The following is a 20,326-nucleotide window of genomic DNA, read 5'->3' as shown; positions in this document are numbered from 1 at the left end:
ACATCCTTGTTCTTCCCCCAAAGGCCCCAGAGTCTCCTGTCATGTCTCTCCCCTCTGCCCAGCTGCCCCCTCAGTTCCGCTTGCATTGGCCACCCAGCTCAAGAGTTGCACCTCAGTGCCCTCAGCTCCCTCCGCTGCTATGATCCATTGGAATTTTCCAACACCGGAACTGAGTGGTCCACCTTCTCAGGGCACGGCTGCTGGCTGGCCAGTCCTGTGGGGCTGCTGCAGGGGCAGGTGACCTTGTGGGTAGGTGACAGGGCAGCCACCCTGTGCCTTAGTCGTGCAGCACATCTTCCGGAGCGTCTGCTCTGGCCTGGGCTTGAGGCATGGCCATACCACACTCAAGGAGGAACGTTCCAGAACGACCACCCCTTCTTCAGAACCTTCACAGGCACACGGTGAGCCATAGAGAAGCCCGCGGCCTCACCCCCAGGGGGCGCTCTGTGGGCAGGCCGGGCCAGGCCAGGGATAAGGAGCAGCAGTTCAGCAGCGGTGGGGTGAAGTGAGGCGTGCCAGAGACAGCTGGACCTGAGATGGCGCTTGGCCCCTCTTCCCTCACTGTCCCTTCTCCCGGAGGTGCTGAGGTCTGCACGGGGAGGAGCTGAGAACAGACTGACCTCTCCCAGGACAAACTTCTTTCTCAGAGGACATCAGTTATTAACCACCTGCGGGGGGTCAAAAAACTGTTGTTCTTCCCGGAGCCCACCCCGGGCGCAAAATCCCCCAGAGACCAGAAAATGGTTTGGGCCACCTGATACTAATGTCAGAGAATGCTAAAAATGTGTCACGGAGGTGGCAGCTGCTGGAGGCACCTCCAGCCCAGGGCCCGGCACCAACGGGAAGCATTTGGAATTGTTAAAACTCAGAAACAGGGATGATCCCTGCATGGGTTGAGACCCAGAGGTCAGAGGTGGGGGCGCCTTCCAGCTGGTGGTGACGTTCTCAGGGCGGGGGAGGGGCGACAGAATTTCCCAAGTGTTGGAATACTGCAAATTGGATTCGGTTGCTGCTGGGGTGAAGCAACACTTGAGGGGCCGTGGCAGGAACAGGAGGTAAACAGGGAGGGGCGGGCCTCCCCTCGGGCTTCCCAGCCCCCTAGAGCGCCTCCTACTGGCACAGTCCAACAGGCCGCCGCTGGCAAAGCCGGAAGTGGATTGCCCCGGGTCAGCCCCAGCAAAGCAGAAGGGGGGTGAGGAGACCAGCACACCCATGAGCTGGAGTCTCCCCTCTTGCACACGTGTGTGTGTGTGTGTGTGCATCCACACAGACCACAAGCTCCCTCCCTGCAAGCTGGATTGTGAGTCCTGCCCCGTGGGTATCAGAGCTGTCGGGGAACTTCATGGCTCTGATGGGCAGAGACTTCTCGGATTCTCAACTGCCAGCTCCTGCGCCCTGTTTCCATCCCACCGCCAAACAGCCCCTGGTTTGAGATCTTCTGTCAAAAGGAAGCTCAAAATTCTTCATCTCCGGAGGGACATCTGGCGGAGGAGACATCACAGGGGCCGCCTCACCGTCCTGGAGGAGGAGCTCAGGAGCTCAGAGAAAAGCAAGGTCTGTGCTACATTGCTCAGCACGTAGTAAACACAGTGGAACCCCGGTGCCAATGGAAGGTACAAGCTAAAACTGGTTTAACTGTCTCGGTTTAACTGTCACCTCCTCAGAGAGATCATCCCATCCCTCTCTGTCTAATTAGGGCCCCTGCCACCCTGTTTTTCTCCATCACTGCGTGTAGTCTTTTCCTGCAGAGCACATGTCGGCGTGCAATTCTGTGTTTTCATGGTGTGTTTATTGCCAATCTCCTCTAGGTAGCAACTCACAAGGGCGGGGCCGTGCTGGCTTCCTATACCACCGCAGTCTCAGGATCTAGCCCAGCGCCTGGCACATAGTAGGTTTCAATACGGGTTTGTCAAATGCACCGACTTAAAAGTATAAAACGTTCTAGATGAGCTGTGATGAACTGATGGGTGGTGGATCTATGAATGAGGGGTATGGAGGCTTAACACTCTGAGAACAAAGTTGTAGAAGGCGGTCGCTCTCCATTTCCAGATTGAGAGCATGGCAAGCAGGAGGATCAGTCTGCTGTGCTTGTGGGCAGCTGTCCACGCAGGGGGATTGGAGCCTAAGCCAGGCTTCTCCCTTGTCATAACTTCACCTCCTGGACCGTAGATGGCATTGGGCTCATTGAATGCTAGAGCTGCTGTGAGCCACGATTCTATAGATTCTGAAGATGGCGCCACGTCATGATCACCTGGGGACATCTAAAAGCACCACTCTGCGGACCCTGCCACTAGTTTCCGATTCTTTTAGGTCCATAATTCAGTGTAGCCCACTGGGTCTCCAGAAACATGAGCCTAAGTCCTGACTGCCACACACTGTAAGCTTGGGAAAATTACTCAACCCCTCTGTGCCTTGATTTCTTCACCTGTAAAATGGAACTCATAATAATCCCAACATCGGAGGTTTGTTGTGAGGATCAATGTCCTGTACCTAAAGCTCCTGTTGCAATTCAGTAAATACTGAATAAAATGTAGCTATTATTGTAACAAGTATCTCACCACTGCTTAGCGGCTGACGTGGAGCGTGGGGCCAGCGTCCAAGGCTCCTGATCCTGGATCCAGTGTTCTTTCCAACACGTCACTCTGAATGTGCACACAGCATTCCCTCTGAGGCCAGGCTCAACAAAGCGAACGTATGGTCGCTGCCCTGGGACCCTTTAATCAGCCCACATGGAAGAGACTTGCACCCGAGAGCAAAGAGCAGAGCTGACCCCTGGAGAACCCATACCAGAACGCAGGAGTTCGGCAGTACAGCTTCCGGGTCCTTTGAGAAGCCTCTGGCTGCTCCCGTTAGCGTTTCATTATGGAAATATTGGGAACCAAAAATAGAAGTTCTTGAGGGGAGCTTAATCCTCTGGGCTTTACACAACAGCTGCTGGAGCGTTCCATGAATCAACCACCAGGAGGCACTCTTGTCCCATGCACGGGGGTCACGGGTGGGCCAAAAGCTTCCATGAAGATCCCAACATCCCTCGGCACCTTCGTGCCCTAGCCTTCATGCCCCTCTCAAGACCCTGTGGCTGGTGTCCTCCCGGATCACCAGCTCCTGGTGCCGGGGAAACCTTTTGGCAACCCAGCTTACCGCTCTCCTCCTTGGAGCCTTGAGAGCGGGGATAGCTTTTGCATTTATTTTCCTGCACTTATTTTCCTGGCTTTTCTCCCCATGCCACCACTCCCCACCCCACCCCCGAGACCTGGACTGCTGCTGGACACGTAGGAGGCATGAAATACGCACACGGTTCTTTGGTGAATGGATATGTGAAATCTGCGGAAATTAATAGGTTGGGGAAAGGAGACTGCCTGAGCTTTGGCAGGATGGTGGGGACCAGAGGGAGGGTTATAGCTGCCGGTTAAGGCGAGGGTCGTGGCTACATGGGAAAGAGGGGGAGGGAGGGCTCAGGCAGGAGGGTAACAGATGTGTTTCTGGGGTCCGGCTCCTGGGAGGCTGCTCAATGCTGAGGTCAAACCCTTACCTCAGGGCCCTGGGCAGCAGGGGCAGCAACATGCAGAGACGAGCCCAAGCGGCCCCCAGCCGTGGCTCAGCTGCCCCCCATGTGGTTATCGCTAGTCCCATGGCCTCACCTGTCCCTGAGGTAGCCTGTGGCTGCCACCATCGGGCTATGACCTCCCACAGGTGGGCCTGGATCACACCGCCTCCCTCTGGGTGATGCCATGGAGCTCAGCACCCTGACCGGGTATCGCACATCCTTAGCGCAAAGGAGTCTCATTCAAGAGAACCTCAGAGTGTCTGCCACCAGACCAGCCTGCTGCATCCCAGTTCCACCTGCCCTGGGATGGGCCTCCCCTAGCGGAGCCAATGCCCAGGTGGAAGGAGACAGGGTGAGAAGAACACAGGATGGAAGGAAGACGTGGGTTGGAATCCCAGGAATCTAGGACCTAGTCAGCAGCAGAGGTGTGGTTTCCCTGGCAAGTTACTTATTCTTGCTGAGACCCGGTCTGTCGTCTGCAGGATGTTCGTACCTCCTCGCAGGGGATCAAATGAAGTAGCGGATACCTAGTGGCGACACACGGCCCATGCCTCGCTAGGGAGGTGCCGCGTTTGTGATGTTATCGACACAGCAGGAGACGCAGGCAAGAGGTCTGCAGCAACACTAAGGAGCGGGGCGAGTGGGCAGGAAGCAGGGGCAGCCAGGAGGGGCGAGTACGGGGCTGCGCTTGCCCGAGTGGAGGTGACCACGGCCAGGAGGATGCGGCAGAGTCAGTATCGCAGGGACGAGGGGGAATGAGAGGGGAGTCGAAGTCCGGCTCCCGAACAGGGAAGAGACAGCTGCAGCAGGATTGGCCAGGCCGGCCCCAAATAGGGCCATGCCCACCAAGCATCCCTGGACACCTTGGGCTTCCCCTTCCAGACGCCTTGGGGTCTCACTCCAGGTCCTGCTTCTGACCTTCCCCTCTCAGCTGCCGGTTTCACTCTGGCGTCACCCTCTGGCGGTGCTTTTCTGGTCTCTTCTCCTGCCACCCTCGGCAGCTCCTGCCCCCTGACTCCCACACCCCGGGAGCCTCCAGAAGCTCAGCCCATGGAGCCCCAAGCCCTGTGCGTGTCCTAGAGCGGAGCTGGTGCAGACAAGAGCAGGGGCTCAGGCGGGGCTGAGACTGAGCAGTGGGGGGAGGGCTGGCGAGAACAAGGCTGTGGGCCTGGCTGGAGGGTGGGGGAGGGCCCAGAGCCAGGGGGCTGAGGACTCGGGCAGAGACCCAGACAGTCCAGGGGAGGCCTGGGACAAGCTTGGCACAATGGACACGCCTGATACGAGGCCTCCGGCAGCAAGACTGAGTCTCGTGCCGGAGGCCTCATCTGGTTGGGGCAGGGCAGCCAGTGGAGGTCCTCACTGACCCCCTACGGAGGGGACGGAGGCGGCAAGGCAGGGACTGAGAGCGGTGCATGGTATGGGCAGATGGGCGACTCCTCTAGCTCATTTTTTCCCTTTGGGCTTCAGAGCAGGTGATCCCCAGGAAGCCCAGAGAGGAGGAGAGGCAGCTCAGATGGGCCCGTGGCCCGGCTCGGGGCAGAATAGCTGCCAGCCAGAACGGGCTTTCTTTTCCTCCCGGTCTCAAGGCTTTCCAAGACTGTCCGTGCTGGTTACCATCTGCTGTGGTGGTTGCCAGGGGAACCACTTACTATTTTTGTACGTTGCCCACATGACCAGGCTTTGGAAAGGCTCAGGCATGGTCAGTCCAGGACTAATCCTGGAGGCGATGCCCAGTGGGCTCCAACTGGAGACCTCGGTCAGAGGGTGGGAGCTGCTGTGGGACCCCAGGATGGGGCCCAGAATTCCAACTACATCCCTGAGTGTAGGGGGAGGGCAGCCACCCAGGAGAGGGGTAACCCCATGTGCAAGAGAACCAAGCCATTGACTCGTCAAACACCAAAAGTGCTGGCCATTCATTGTGCTAGTCGGTGGAGAGATAGCTGAGAATGGGACAAATCCTCTCGGCCTGGTGGACAGACAGACAAATTAAAATGGTTATGGAGCAGCAGACTGCCGTCTTGGTGGGAAGGACCCAGGAAAGCCTCCTTGATGAGGTGATATCTAAGCCAAGAGAAGGTTTTGTAGGCGATACGGGCAAGAGGGAATTGACAGAGTAGGCAGTTCGTTGGAAGGGCATTCCAAGCAGAGGGAACAGCATGTACAAGGGCGCAAGGGACATTGTGAGTAAGACATCTTCTGGAACTGAAGTCACCTGAGCTCTAGAGTGCGAGGGGGGGGCCCCCACCCATCACGTAGGGTGAGGGGTGAGGCAAGCTGCACCTCGGTGGGTGTGCCCCGGCGCACCTGCCTTCAGGCTTCTGAAAGCACGACTGCAGTCCAGGCAGTACTCTGGGGAGAGGTGGGCAGGTTTCCCCACTGCCCATGAGACTTTGGGAGAATCTCCAGGGCATCTGAGAAACCGAAGAGTCTGAACTGCGGGAGGGAGTTCAGTAACCCATCAGGGGAGCTGGGTTACTGCTCGAAGTTCTGGGCTGAGCAGCAAGTGTCCAGAGAGCCTGCTGAAGCTGGTCACCCTGACTTCTTCCGACCCGGCCTGTTGCCAAGGCCCCAGATGCATGACTGAAGGTTTCTTCTCGTGTCGGTCCATGAACCTGCTGGAAGTCCAAGAAGCCATCGGTCCTTGTGCTGGGGGGGGGGATGGAATGGAAGGAGAAGAAACCAAGAAAACCTGAGCACCCACCAGGTATGATGAATCTGCCTAGCGCATCACAACAGGACACATCCAGGGGTAGCCCCAGCCTTGTGAAATGGGCATTTTGGTTCTCATTTTAAAGGTTAGGAAACAGAGGCTCTGAGAAGCTAAATAACTTGCCCAGGATTATAGAGGTGGTAAGCAATGAAAGCAGGAGTCACACCCAAGTCAGTCTGACCCTAAAACCTGTCTCTTTCCACAAGACAAATGCAATGCAATGCATACCTGCCGTGTGCCAGGCACTAAGCTAAACACTGGAAACCCAAAGACAAGATGCAGTCTCTTTTGTAAGAATTGGGTGAGATCGTGTGCAAAGGACCTGTGGCAGATTGTATTTTCCCAAATTGGCCTGGTGCCCCTTGACTCTGGGGGCGGACTTTGTGGCGGAGGCCAGCCACGGGGGCCACGAGAAGTCATGCGTGGAGAGGAATGGAGCTCCCTGCCAACAGAGGGCTCCACCCGCTGGAAATGTGAGCGAGCCAGCCTTCATCGTTGGACACACATTCCCACTGCGCCCTCTCAGAGTTACTGACCCACAGAATCTCTGAGCACAAAGAATAGCCGTTTCACACCAGTAAGCTCTGGGGGTAATTATTTACACAGCTATAGTCACGGAACGAGACTCCGTAAAGTGCTTTCATGTGTAAGATGTTACTAGTAAACCTGAGATTGACATAAGGCAATAGTGTCGGTGTCTGAGCAAGTCAACTCGGGTCTTACCCGGGGTTCTACCCCTCCTGGGTGGGGGCTTGTGTGCAGGGGCACACATTTGGGAAATGATCCATGGGATCAGGGTCAGGGGACCGGGGTAGGGGGAGTGGCACAGGGAAGGAAGCTCGGCCAGCTCTGGGGAGTGTTGTTGAGCTGATTGGCCACTGCGTGCAGCTGGGGCTCAGCACCACCTGAGAGCCTCTCAGGAACCCAAGGACAGATGAGCCGTGGCGTGTGGGAGGGGCCTGCTGACTCCAGCCCCTATTGGTGGAGGTTTTTCAGAGGGGGATGCGCTCACCCCTGGCGCTTGCCAGATGGAGTGCCCTAGAATGGCTTAGACAGCTCGCTTGGCAAAGGAGCCCAGGGAGGATGCCGAACCTGGCGCTGAGAGATTACACCACGTGCGCTGGGCTGACAGGCTGCGAATTGGAGCGTAAAAGGTGAGCCACACGTCCCGGTATTCAGTAGTCCGCCGGTCGGTACTTCCTTTCACATGATGTCCTGGACGGAGGCCTGCAGGGCCAACCTCTGCCTGGTCAGTTTCCCCACCGCCGGGAGACAGCCTGCCTCACCTCTCTGGAAGGGCCTGTGCAGTTTCAGGCCTGTGTGAACCAGGCCTCTGTGTCCTCAAAGCCACCATCCTTCAGCACCAGGCCCTGTAGGTGATCCCAATCATAGAGATCCCTAGGGAGAGGCCCGGGGTCAGGGCATTTACTGCCCCGGGGAGACCAGGCTCTGGGCATGGATTTCCAGCTTCAGCCCCTTGCAGAAGCATCTCAGGAACTGACAGTGCCCCAGCAGGCCATGCTTTTTGGAGACTGAGGCTTTGGGAAGCAGCCTTTTGAAGGAAGCCAGTGCAGAGGGTGAAGTTGCTTTATTCAGACCCTTAGCTTTTTTGCTCCTAGAAACTAATGATGTGGTGAGGAGACCCCTGAGCAGGTGTGTAAAGAAGGCCTTCTGTCCAGGGTCAGGCTGGGACCTGGGGCGAGAAGTGCTCTGCATGACCTCACCTCTAGCACCTGGGTTGCTAGTCAGCTCCAGTGCTCACGCTCTGGAACATTCAATACTTAGTGGTCTTATTTTCCAAATGGAGAACAGGGCTCCTTGCTTCCGGGCTTTGTTTCCTGCCTTTAAGCCACTTCTTCCCTGTTATGCAAGGGAGCTGGCTTGTGCCACCTTCCAGGGAGGAAGGTCCCAAGCAGCTGCAGACCCTGGAGCACAGAGAGGGAGGGAAGGAATCAGCACTCTGGGTGCCGGGAGGAGCCAGCAGGAGGAGCTCCGTTTCCCCCAAGAGAGGCTGTGGAGGGGCTGCGCCTAGGGGCGGGGAAGGAACTTGGATTTAGGAAAGGAATTCACCAATTATGTCACTGTCAACAATGCTCTGATGCAGGGCACCTGCCGTAGACCAGGCATCGAGCGTCCCCTCTGAGAGGCTGAACTTGAACTTGTACGGGGACTGGCTGAGAACCCAACCCCTTTCCACTCTCCCGTTGCCTTTCCTTCAGCTTTCTCTTCTCCTGGGTCAAGGATCATAGCCCCTTTCTTCCTTCTTTATCTCAAGTCAGCTGGGAGAAGGTCTGGCCTCAGCGGCTAAGTACAGTTTGGTCCTTCAGGTTTCCTCCTCAGGACTGAGGAGCTTCCTGGGATCTGGGGCTTTCCATGCAAACTGCAAAGTCCAGGAAGGTTGGCCACCTCAAGGCTCTCCTGTATGGGGGAGACGGATGCAATTATAGCCACGTAGGTGAGTGCTAAGCTCTAGGGGACCCCAGAGGAAGTGTGTCTAGACCGAGTCTTGTAAGGACATAAGCCTTGGAAGCAAAGAAAACAGGGGCACCTGGGTGGCTCAGTCGGTTAAGCATCCGACTCTTAGTTTCGGCTCAGGGCATGATTTCAAGGTTTGTGAGTTCACGCCCTGCATTGGGCTCTGTGCTGACAGTGTGGAGCCTGCTTGGGATTCTCTACCTGCCCCTCCCTCTCTGCACCTCCCCTGCTCTCTCTCTCTCTCTCTCTCTCTCGCTCTCTCTCTCAAAAATAAATAAAAACTTAAAAAAAATAAAAAAATAAAGCAAAGAAAACATGACAAACCAATGTGGCAGTAGGGGTAAACAGGACAGCAGACGTGATGATGCTGATCCCCAGGCCAGCCTGTGTTTCCGTCCCCTGAGCTGCAGCCACCCTGCGTGGAGCCTCTGGGGGCTGCCCAGGTTTCTGTGTGCTCTGTCCTGGAATCTCTAAATGAAAGCCACTCTGATTCAGAGAAGACCCTTGCTGGGGGTGAAGGGCAGTGAACTGGGCAGAACTGCCCCAGCATAGAGGAGCCTGGGGCCCTAAGGGAAAACTGCTCTTTAATGGGGCTGGGAGAGGGTAGGGGAGTGGGGGTCTGCAAAGTTCCCAGCAAACTGAATTTGGAACCCTTGCCCACCCTGCAGACAAGGCTGTAAGGAATGGAATCCCACCCCTGATGATGTGGGAAGTAGGTGACACGTAAGGAAAAGAAGTCATCTCTCAGGTGTTTCCAAGGACCTGTAACCATTTGTCTGCATTCATACATCATTTGTTTGGAGGCCACGTGTCCCCGTACAGACTACCTTGGCCACATGAAGGACTTTCTCAACTCCAGGCCAAAGAGTCCTGTCTGATAAGTTCCAGGCCTGTTATTCTTGGGTGGGTGGCCACCAAGCTCCCAGCTTCTGAGTGGGAGACCCAGGAGTTCCCTTGAGTCTGGACACACAAAAGAATAAAGCAAAGGTCTAACCTGGTCCTCAGAAAAGCTGTGGCTGGGTTCTCCATGAGGTGACACGTGAGGCAAAAGGTAATGTTTCTCAAAGTACATCTGGGCCCATGTGTACCACAGTCTTCTGGGGAGGCTCATTAAAAATTCAGTGCCCACCTTTTGGGATGAGCACTGGGTGTTATATGGAAACCAATTTGACAATAAATTTCATATTAAAAAAAACTTAAAATAAATTAATTAAAAAAAAAATTCAGTGCCCAAGTGGCTCCTGGGTGGCTCAGTCAGTTAAGTATCTGACTTCTGCTCAGGTCATGATCTCGTGGTTCATGAGTTCGAGCCCCATGTCAGGCTCTGTGCTGACAGCTCAGAGCCTGGAGCCTGCTTCCAATTCTGTCTCTCTCTCTCTCTCTGCCCTCGCCCACTTGTGCTCTCTCTTTCAAAAATAAACAAACATAAAAAGAAAAAAAAATTCAGCACCCAGGCCATGTTCTAGAAATACAGAATCATGAACCCTGGCGGTGGGACCCAGAATCAGCATTTTGAACAGTCACCTTAGGAGATTCTTCGGCTTAGTGTAAAAATTCTCTCTTGGGAGTAGTTGCTATTTATTTTACATCAAAGAAATTAATCTCTAATGTAAGATTTCCAGGATGAATCTAACACAGGGTTTCTCAGCCTTGGCACATTTGACCTTTTGGACCAGATCATTCTTTTTCCGGGGAGCAAGGGCTTTCCTGTGCACTGTAGGATGTTTAACATCTCTGGACGCTAGATACCCGTAGAATCCTACAGTTGTGACAACCAAAACTATAAAAATATCTTCCGACATTGCCAATGTCCCTTAAAGGGAAAAGTCCCCCCCCCCTCAAAAGGGATGACATCCTTAGGAAATCTGACGTGGGTCCAGCATGTTATATGCTTCCCTGTGCTTGGGACGCCCTCCAGGCCAGGCTCTGGCCACAAGGCCCTCCGCCCTCCTCACCGCCTTCCAGCTGCAGATGGGGCTGAGGCCCCATGGTCCCACGTGAGACTCACACGGTCACTCTCTCCTGGTCGTGGTGCAAAGCCAGACCTTTAACGTCTCCCTTTACCGTTCCTACTGCTCCTGCCAGTCTTCCCCGTTCGTGCCATTCCCCCTGCCTCACAGGCAGGGGACACAGATGGCAGGACCGTGAAAAGGACGGCACAGGCTGCCCCTTCCTGTGGTGCAGGTGAGGCGTCAAGGAGAGGGCGTGTGGGGAAGAAGGCTGCTCTTGTGAAAACACGAAGTTTATTTTTGTGCTTATTCTAAAGCACACGTGGTCATGCCAGGAAACGTGGCAAGCACAGGAAAATATACAGATAGAGAAGAAATAAGTCACCCGTGACTCCACTGCCCAGACAGCCAACACGGACGCCGAGAGGGCGCCCCCTTCGGCCGTTCTTCCCACCCTGGCTGGTGTGCGGGCAGGATGGCACGTGGACAGAACACTTGACCGGGAACAATAACAAGCATCCGGCGTTCCGGGTTCAACGTCGGCTTTATTCAGGTCCGGGGACCAGAGGCTCAGGCAGCCTATCTTGCAGGAGATTTGGCACCTGAAGGGCTCTCCGTGCCCCGCCCCCACCCCGCCCCATCAAGAAGGCGCTCCCGCAGATGGAGCGTCAAAACTCGTCTTTTATGTCAAAATGGGGCTGGTCTTCGGGCTTGAAGTCCAGGTTGGGGCTGCCGTCCTCGTTGAGTATCCTCCGGGCCGTGTAGCCGACGATGGGGTATTTGGCTTTATACACCGTGGTGAAGACGTCGTCCAGGGACTTCAGCTCCTCGGCAGTGAGGCCGGTCTTGGGGGAAAAGGCCCAAAGCAACACCAAAGGCAGGGGCGAGGGGAGGGGGAGGAGGCGAGACGAGTGAGTTGTGCCTCAAACTGGACTCTCACCACCCAGCCCTACTCCTCCCACACCCTTGATGCCAGAGGAAAAGTATCTCAACTCGCCAACTGACTTTTTTTTTTTTTAATTTTTTTTAACATTTATTTATTTTTGAGACAGAGAGAGACAGAGCATGAACGGGGGAGGGTCAGAGAGAGGGAGACACAGAATCCGAAACAGGCTCCAGGCTCTGAGCTGTCAGCACAGAGCCCGACGCGGGGCTCGAACTCACGGACTGCGAGATCATGACCTGAGCCGAAGTCGGCCGCTTAACCGACTGAGCCACCCAGGCGCCCCATCACCAACTGACTTTTTAAGACACAATCCTGTGCAGGCGGGAGTGGTGCGGGAGTCATGGCTTCATCATGTCCTGCCATTTGACTAACGTGGGAATTAAAGACGCCAGTGAGGGGCACCTCGTTGGCTCAGTCGGTTAAGCGTCCGACTCTTGGTTTCGACTCAGGTTACCATCTCACGGTTTGTGAGTTTGAGCCCTGCGTTGGGCTCTGTGCTGACAGCGTGGAGCCTGCGTGGGATTCTCTCTCTCCCCTCCCCCCACCCCTCTCTGCCCCTTCCACACACCCCCCCACACTGGTGCTGTCTCTGTCTCTCTCAAAAATAAATAAAGTACATGGGGCGCCTGGGTGGCGCAGTCGGTTAAGCGTCCGACTTCAGCCAGGTCACGATCTCGCGGTCCGGGAGTTCGAGCCCCGTGTCAGGCTCTGGGCTGATGGCTCAGAGCCTGGAGCCTGTTTCCGATTCTGTGTCTCCCTCTCTCTCTGCCCCTCCCCCATTCATGCTCTGTCTCTCTCTGTCCCAAAAATAAATAAACGTTGAAAAAAAAAATTAAAAAAAAAATAAATAAAGTACAAAAAAAAAAAAAAAACCTCCAGCGAACACCCAGCCTCAGGCAGGATGGGGTATGCTCTGTACCCACCTCCTTTCCACTGCTCTCTACACACTCTTCCCATTATAGATTCATACACCCTCCCCCCTCCTTGATTCCTGAGTGTAATCAATCTTTAACGTTTGACTTTAATGAGTTTGACTCATCTGAGCACAACTGGGGCGAATGCCAGTCCCTCCGGTGGAATTACTGAGACCCTGAAATGGCTTTTGCCGATGCTATTTTCTCCTCCACAGAAATACGAACACGGGGGACACTCTGCTTTTCACCCTGTTCATGCCCCGAGCGGCCTGGTGAGTGGGTGTCAGAGATCACAGCGCATCTAGAAGAGACTGGGGGTGGCGGGTGCAGACCGCAAGGGGGAGGGGGCTCCCAAGGCACTGTGAAGATCACAGAGTCGATCACAAGTTCACAAGAGTCCGGACTTGACTCTGTAGGCAATGGGGAGTCCTGAGTAGGAGCGGCATAGGAAGATACTTACTTCAAGGGAACAGTTGGCTACACTGAGAGTGGACTGGAATATCAACGAGCTAAGTAGGAAGCTTGGCTATTTCCCAAGGGTAAAAAAGGCCATGGCCAAGGGGATGGGACATTTTGACAAAGGCTCGTAACCTGGCTCACAGTGTCATGGGTGAGATCTGCAGGATCGAGGGACATCTTGGCCACCCCTCTGGTGGAGTCCTTCCCGGTCAAGGCATTGTAGGGGGCTCCTCGTCCATAAAACTCTGTAGTGGGGAAAAGGGGAGAGGATGTGATTGTGGACGTGCACGCAAAACAGCCAGGAGACTGTACGGGGCTTCTGAGACCCAATCCAATGCTAAAACTGGCTCCAGGCCGAAGGAGAGGGGAAGCAGTGAAGACGAGAAGCCCCTCTGCCGTCAGTTTGGATTCCACGGATTCAGAATATGGAATAAGTCACACACGCCGGGCTGAGGGGTGGTTTTTTAAAAAATACTGAATGGAAATAATCCCTTAAAAATACTTAAAGTGCAAACAAGAAAAATGTCCAGTCTTCTTAAATGTCGCTGGAAGCCAAGTCTGCTTCCGTTCAACAGCTTTTGTTTGGTAAACAATGAGCCACAACAAAACTACCTCCCTGATACCATCTGTAGTTAACCATTAGAGAAACCATGAAATGGCATTAAAATGTTGGATCGTGTTCTATGATCCCAATGCCTTGCAAAGCAACACTTTGCCTATTGCTGCTTCAACTACGGTAAGTTGCCAGGTTTGAATTTGATTGCACAGGCAGCAGGGAGCCACAGAAGGTCTTTGAGCAGGAGTGTGACATTATTAGAAAAACACTGTGGCAATACAACACTGGCAAAGATTGTTAATTCAGTCTGAGGGAAAGGGACCTGGCCAGCTTTCCTTCCCTTCTTTTGCATACCCGCGCCCACTCTGGCTGCCAAGCTCCCCAGAAGTAAGGATTCATAAAGCCGAGCCACTTACCCTTTCCAGAAGTGACATCAAACACCACTCCTTTCACTGCCATGTAGATGGGCTGATCTTCCTAGAAAGCAGGAGAGAAGCTGTGAGGAGGAGCCCAAGAGCCCAGCTCCTCCAGCCCAAGTGAGTGACATCACTCCGGGCTGTGCAGACAGCAGTGGGTGGAGGTACAAAGCAGCCTCTCCTGAGCCGGTCCTCGGCGAGTTCGGCGCCATCAGGAGCTTGCCCGCCCCTGCCCGATGTCACATCCCCTCACAGACTTTGGGAAGGTGACACAAAGTATCATGACAAGCCTATGGCAACACTTTTCTGTAAACAAACACAAGCAAACCAGGGACTGAAGCAGCTCTGCACGGATAAAAATCCAAAGGATGTTAAATGAATTATTTACATCAGCCCAAATTTCCTTTCATCTTTGGCAATGGAATCAGTCTGAATGATCCATTTTACATTTTGCCTCTCATAGGTAATGCGGTTTCGTACAAACGTTCTCATGTATTGAAATCCCCCAAACGGCTGTCACTCTAACAGCTCTATCTTATGGTAGCGCTACTGCATTCCTGTTTGTTCAGCTGTTCTGTTTTGGGTATTTGGGTTCTTTCCAATTCCTTAAAACTATAAATGGCGGGATTATGGGTATCTTTCTACAAGCTACTTTATAATTTGGTGAGTTATTTCCTTGAGGTGTGCAATACATGGTCCAGGAATAATCCTGGACCAAAGCATATGAACAGTGTAATCAGTTTTATTAAAAATTTAACCAGCGTGTCCTTCAAAAGGCCCACTGACCGTGCTAGTGCTGTCTCCCGGACAGTACTAACAACGAGTCTTATACTTTATTTTTTGCTATATTCGTGGGTACAAAATGTTACCTTTGAATTCTTACCCCTCCGCCCCCAACCAAAGAGAATAATTCAAAAACAGATGGCATGAATTTTCTAACTTCCATCAAGGTGGACTCGGGCTGGGGCAGTTGACATAGCTCTTGGACTTGCAGGGCCAGGTCTTAGCCCTATTGCGGGTACAGGGACACCAACCAGTCGGCCCACAGGCTGGGGTGAAGGGATGCGTTGCAGCTGGGTGTATGGGAATCTCTGGATCTCCAGGAACACACTGCTTGGTCTTCTGTAGGGTTGGGTCTTAAGGTTCTTGCCCTTGTTGAGCTTAAGGTCAAGTGTTTTCATGACTACATTCAACAGAGAGAGGAGGAGAGAAGTTAAGCAACTTGGCCAAGCAAATATATCTCACTGTCACATAACTTCACAGGCCTCCGTTTCTCTAACTGTTATATACAGGTAACACCCACTGACCTTGCAGGAATGCTGTACGTGAGCACATGGTAGGTCCAGCATAGGAGCTCAGTAAATGGTTGGTTATTAGAGTTCCTATTAGCTCCCACAGATGCTCCCTAGTACTTCTGTTGACTTAGTGGATACTTGTTCCACCTCAACTAATAAGAATTATTTTATAGGTTTTTAAAATTTTATCTTTAAGTAATCCCTACCCTCAATGTGGGGCTCGAATTCACAGCCCCGAGACCAAGAGTAGCACGCTCTACCAGCTGAGCCAGCCAGGCGTCCTGGTAAGGGTTATTTTAAATGCCATGGTGTAACCAGCCAGCAGCCTGCATTCTTCTTTACAGCCTTTCTTTCACTGTGATTATTTGTTTCTTGACATCAGTGGCTCAACTGGGGTTATGTTTTATTCGAACTTAAAAAATATATATAAACAGTTATAATTTTACCCATAGCATTTTGTCATATTTTCCATTCTGTTGCTTTTCCTTTGCTATTTTGTTACTTTTTTGTGTGCAAAGAGTCATAGAAACATGACATTCACATACATAAAATATAAAAATATGTATCTCATCACTAACACCCTCAATTTCTTCAACAGATAAATTTTTTAAAAGTTTATAGTTTATTTATTTATTGGGGTCCCTGGGTAGCTCAGTTGGTTAAGTGTCTGACTTCGGCTCAAGCCATGATCTCACAGTTCGTGAGTTCAAGCCCTGCGTCAGGCTCTGTGCTGAGAGCTCAGAGCCTGGAGCCTGCTTTGGAGTCTGGTCCCTCTCTCTCTGCCCCATCCCCACTCATGCTCGCTCATGCGCGCGCACTCTCTCTCTCAAACACACACATTTAAAAAATTTAAAAAAAAATAAGTTTATTTATTTATTTTGAGAGGGACAGAAAGAGAGAATCCCAAGCAGGCTCCGCACTATCAGCACAGAGCCTGACACAGAGCTCAAACTCACGAACCATGAGATCATGACCTGAGCCCAAATCAAGAGTCGGACACTTAACCGACTGAGCCACCCAGACGCCCCTCTTCAATAGTTAAATATTTATCCCCTCACAAAACTATGCATTAAGGTGTAAGTGCTAAGAGGAGGTCTTAGCAAAGGGGTAGAAAGGAACGGTGAACGCCTCTGAGGCTTTCCTGTTACACAGACATTTCACGGAGAGGAACGCCCTTGTCAGTTAATTGTCAAGTGTGCTGGGGGTGGGGGGTTGTTCCTATCCCGTGGAGCTGATGTCCCCTGACAGCAGGCATGGTTTTCAGGCCCCGGAGGTGGCAGCTGAGAGGACAGAGGGTGAATGGAAGCCTCGGGAGCATAATCACAGGCTCTGGAATAGACATGTCCTCAGAGACACCAAAGACACACACACTTATCGCCAGCTTCACACCGTGGTCCCCCACCCTCAAGTCCGCCTGGAAGGACATGCATCATTCTTATCCGCACAGCAGGCCTGAAATAACAGCAGGTCTGCCTTTTTCTGAGACCAAAGGAGGGGTCACCACGGTGGGGTGTTCCTAGCACAAGTTTTCAAGTCAAACAGGCCTGGGTTTGAGCCCCCACTTATACGCTGTGCTGTCTTGGGCAAATTACTTAACTTGTCTGGGCCTCAGTCTTCTCCTCTGTAATAGGAAGATACTAAAAGTGTCCACTTGCTGGGCTGTTGTGATGATTAACCAAGACAAGAGATAGGAAGCACTTAGCAGTTTAGGGAAATAAATGTTAGTTTCCCTTATCCTTCCCTAGATTTTGAAAGTTATAAGATCTGAGAGGAATCAGATACTCAAGTGCAAGAAGATTCTATCTTCCTAAAGGAAAGATAGGGGGAAAAAATGTAATTCCCAAGTCACAGATAAGGATCCTGGAAGAAATGTAAGTTAAAACTGGAAGGGGCCTTGAAGATAATCTAACACTGTCATTTTACAGATGCAGCTATCCGGGCTGGGGAATTATGAGACCTGCCCAGAGTCACAAAGAAATTAGAGCAGTTTCTGGAACCTGGAGCCTTGGAACCCAAATCATTCCACTCTCTGGCTTGTACCCCCAGAGGGCACACAGCAGGAAGACCATGAACTACTACTCGCCTGGGACCAGGAGAGGGTGAGAGGGGCCTGGGAAAGTCAACCATCCACAAGACTCAGAACCAACAGGTAAGACACGGGATAGGTCAGAGGTACTCAGTGGAAGGGAATCAGGGTAACTGAATCAGGGTAACTCCCTCTGCATAACTGAGACCCGGCCTTTTTCCTCTGGGCCTTGGGCTTGCTTTACCATCTGGCCTTCCTCCCTGCCTACAGTCAGGCAGGGCCAGTAGAGCGCCATGAGAGTTACCAGAGAAGCAGATGCATAAGCAGCAGGGCAGAGGAGGGAGGGCCTCTTCCACAGCAGGGAGGGAGAGGCCTGGAGCCTGGGCTCAGGCAGGCAGGAAGGCAGGCCCAGCAGTCAGCCAGCGGCCCCTGAGCCTTCAACCCCTAGACCCTGCACCAGGGCCCGGGGACAGAGTAGAAGTTCCTCTCTGGAACCCTCTCCTTGGAAAAGAGGGAAAACTGTTGCGGATGTTTGCTTCTGCAGAAATAACAGGGCTCCAAGGGTCTAAGGCCATGTTTTTCTGACTGAAATTGACATTAGTAAGTATTAGTGGGTCATGGAGTTAATTTAGTGATTTACAGATTTTTTTTTAATTAAGTTTAAAAAAGAAAAGTTTAAAATAGAACAGAAAATAGAAAACATTGAAGTGAATCACACATAGTAATAAGCCTTGTTTCATGGAACTTCTGTTGTGTGGTGTATACCGAGGTAGAATGCAAAAGTGTATTCCTTAACATGGGCCAAATATCTACAAGACATCACTCTATTGTATAATTAGAGAGGGTGGTTTTACCTCTTTATTTACCTACCTCTATCCCATCGCCTTCACTGTCTGTATATTCTTTTTATGTTTACTTATTTTTGAAACAGAGAGAGAGAGAGAGAGAGAGAGAGAGAGAGAGAGAGAGACAGAGCATGAAGGGGGCAGGAGCAGAGGGAGGGAGACACAGAATTCGAAGCAGGCTCCAGGCTCGGAGCTGTCAGCACAGAGCCCGACGTGGGGGCTCGAACTCACGAACCGGGAGATCATGACCTGAACCGAAATCAAGGGTGGGACGCTTAGCAGACAGACCCACCTAGGCGCCCCTAAACTGCATTTCTGGTCATACTTGTACTCTGATATCTTCTTCTTAGAACCAATATAGCTTCGGAGCGGCCACTGCCTGGAGCAGCGAAGAGGGAGGCTTTTGGTAGTTCATTCTCCTTGTACGAGCCAGGGTGGGCAGAGCCTGATTCGTCACTATAACTCTCTAGCTGTGTAAACCTGGGCAAGTTACTTCGTCTCCATGCTTCCTTCCTCATGTGAAAAATGAGCTAACAACAGCACCTACCTCATGGGGTTGTGGTCATCATTAAATGAGTTAATGCTTTAAAGCTTAGGATAGTGCCTGACAGAGTTAGCTCTACGTAAGAGTAAAATACATAATATCTGGTCCCAGGCCCAGAAGTCAGGCGGGTGTGGGGGCAGGCAGGGTGATCTGCTCTGCACTTGGTCCTACAAAGCAATTAAGGCAGAAAACATTATCTTCTGAGGATGGCATTCCCTCTGGACCAAAGAGAACCCTCAGAGTCACCTCATCTTCCCTATGGAGGTCTGAGGCAGCACCCCATAATCAACTATATTAACATTTCCACAGTGAAGCATGAACATGAATATTCACACTAAATAGGATACATAAGGACTATAAATAGATTCGTGTCAGTTCCAGCAAGGCTCTATCACCAAAGGAGTTCAGATTGGGTTGGGTTTTGCTGTTAAATGACTTGTATAAAAACAAAAACAAAAACAAAAACACAACCTTCTGGGGCACCTGGCTGGCTCAGTCGGTAGAGCATGCAACTCTTTATCTCAGGGTTCTAAGTTCAAGCCCCACGCTGAGTGTAGAAGTTACTTAAAAATAAAATCTTTAAATTTTTTAAGTTTATTTTGAGAGAGCGAGCGAGCTAGTAGGGGAGGGGCAGAGAGAGGGAAACAGAGGATCTGAAGTGGGCTCTGTGCTGATGGCAGTGAGCTAGATGCGGGGCTCAAACCCACAAACTGTGAGATCATGACCTGGACCGAAGTCAGATGCTTAACCAACTGAGTCACCCAGGCGCTCCCTGTAAAAATAGTCTTTTTTTTTTTTTTTTTAATGTTTATTTATTTTTGAGAGGGGGAAGAGGGACAGAGAGAGGGAGACATAGAATCCGAAGCAGGCTCCAGGCTCTGAACTGTCAGCACAGAGCCCAACATGGGGTTCGAACTCACCAACCATGAGGTCATGACCTGAGCTGAAGTCGGATGATTAACCAACTGAACCACCCAGGCGCCCCCCCAAAATAAAATCTTAAAAAAAAAAAAAACCTTCTAGTTTTCAGAATTTATTTGATTTTTGAATTGCAAAAGAGGATTATGGGACCTGTTTTACTGCCTCTTGCTTATATCTTTAATAACAAGCTAATAGCAGCTAAGATTTATTAAGGCTTACTATGCTAAGATTACTGCAGGCCTATCCAGTGCACTTTGCATATCACTGTCTCATTTAATCCTCAAACCTGTATAGAGTAGGAACTCTTGTTATAGCCATTATGATGGTCAATTTTATGTGACAACTTTGATCAACTACAGTATCTAGGTGTTGCTATGAAGATATTCTGTAAATGTGATTAACATTTACAATCAGTTGACTTTGTTACATAAAGGAGACTATCCTGAATAATCTAGGTGGGCCTACCTGTATTAGTTGAAGGGCCTCAAGAACAGAATTGAGGTTTCCCTGATGAAGAAGAAATTCTACTGGTGGGCTGGGACATCAGCTACTGCCCACGGGTTTCAGGCCTGCTTTGTGGATTTAAGACTTGCCTAGCCAGCAACCATGATAACATAAACCAATTCCTACAATAAACCAAATATATTATCTGCTACTGGTTCTGTTTCTGGTGGACTTCTGACTGAGAAAAGCATCTTATAGATGGAAAAAAAAAAAAAAAAA

At 51.7% G+C, this 20,326-nt stretch overlaps 2 protein-coding genes across 3 annotated transcripts in view; one reads left to right on the top strand and one right to left on the bottom strand.

The window, feature by feature from the left end:
* Positions 1-10,953: 10,953 nt before the first annotated feature.
* On the bottom strand, positions 10,954-14,104 carry NENF (neudesin neurotrophic factor). 2 transcript variants are annotated; one of them, XM_040446404.1, is made up of 3 exons: positions 13,973-14,104; positions 13,133-13,245; positions 10,954-11,526 (listed from the first exon to the last, which is right to left on the bottom strand). In XM_040446404.1, the coding sequence occupies exons 1-3, from the start codon at positions 14,013-14,015 to the stop codon at positions 11,350-11,352; spliced, it is 333 nt and encodes a 110-aa protein (XP_040302338.1). In that variant the 5' UTR covers positions 14,016-14,104; the 3' UTR covers positions 10,954-11,349. The 2 variants fall into 2 exon arrangements, with proteins under 2 accessions (XP_040302338.1, XP_040302339.1); XM_040446405.1 differs by having other exon boundaries at positions 13,142-13,245.
* A 3,209-nt stretch (positions 14,105-17,313) lies between these two features.
* PACC1 (proton activated chloride channel 1) overlaps positions 17,314-20,326 on the top strand; it is a 48,791-nt gene continuing 45,778 nt past the window's right edge. The window contains exon 1 of the mRNA XM_040446399.1: positions 17,314-17,416. The gene's annotated coding sequence lies outside the window, so the exon portion shown is untranslated. The remainder of the gene's footprint in view (positions 17,417-20,326) is intronic.

This window comes from Herpailurus yagouaroundi, unplaced genomic scaffold, assembly GCF_014898765.1.
Source record: "Herpailurus yagouaroundi ecotype Mexico unplaced genomic scaffold, PumYag 195, whole genome shotgun sequence".
In the NCBI taxonomy this organism is placed as follows: Eukaryota; Metazoa; Chordata; class Mammalia; order Carnivora; family Felidae; genus Herpailurus; species Herpailurus yagouaroundi.
This window is presented reverse-complemented; position numbering and strand designations above follow the sequence as displayed.

Coding starts and splice junctions, on each gene's coding strand:
- NENF (XM_040446404.1), bottom strand. CDS start 14,015: ATGGCAGTGAAAGGAGTGGTGTTTGATGTCACTTCTGGAAAGG. Junction 13,246..13,972: donor TGATGTCACTTCTGGAAAGG/GTAAGTGGCTCG, acceptor TCCCCACTACAG/AGTTTTATGGACGAGGAGCC. Junction 11,527..13,132: donor CCCATGACACTGTGAGCCAG/GTTACGAGCCTT, acceptor TTTTCCCCCAAG/ACCGGCCTCACTGCCGAGGA.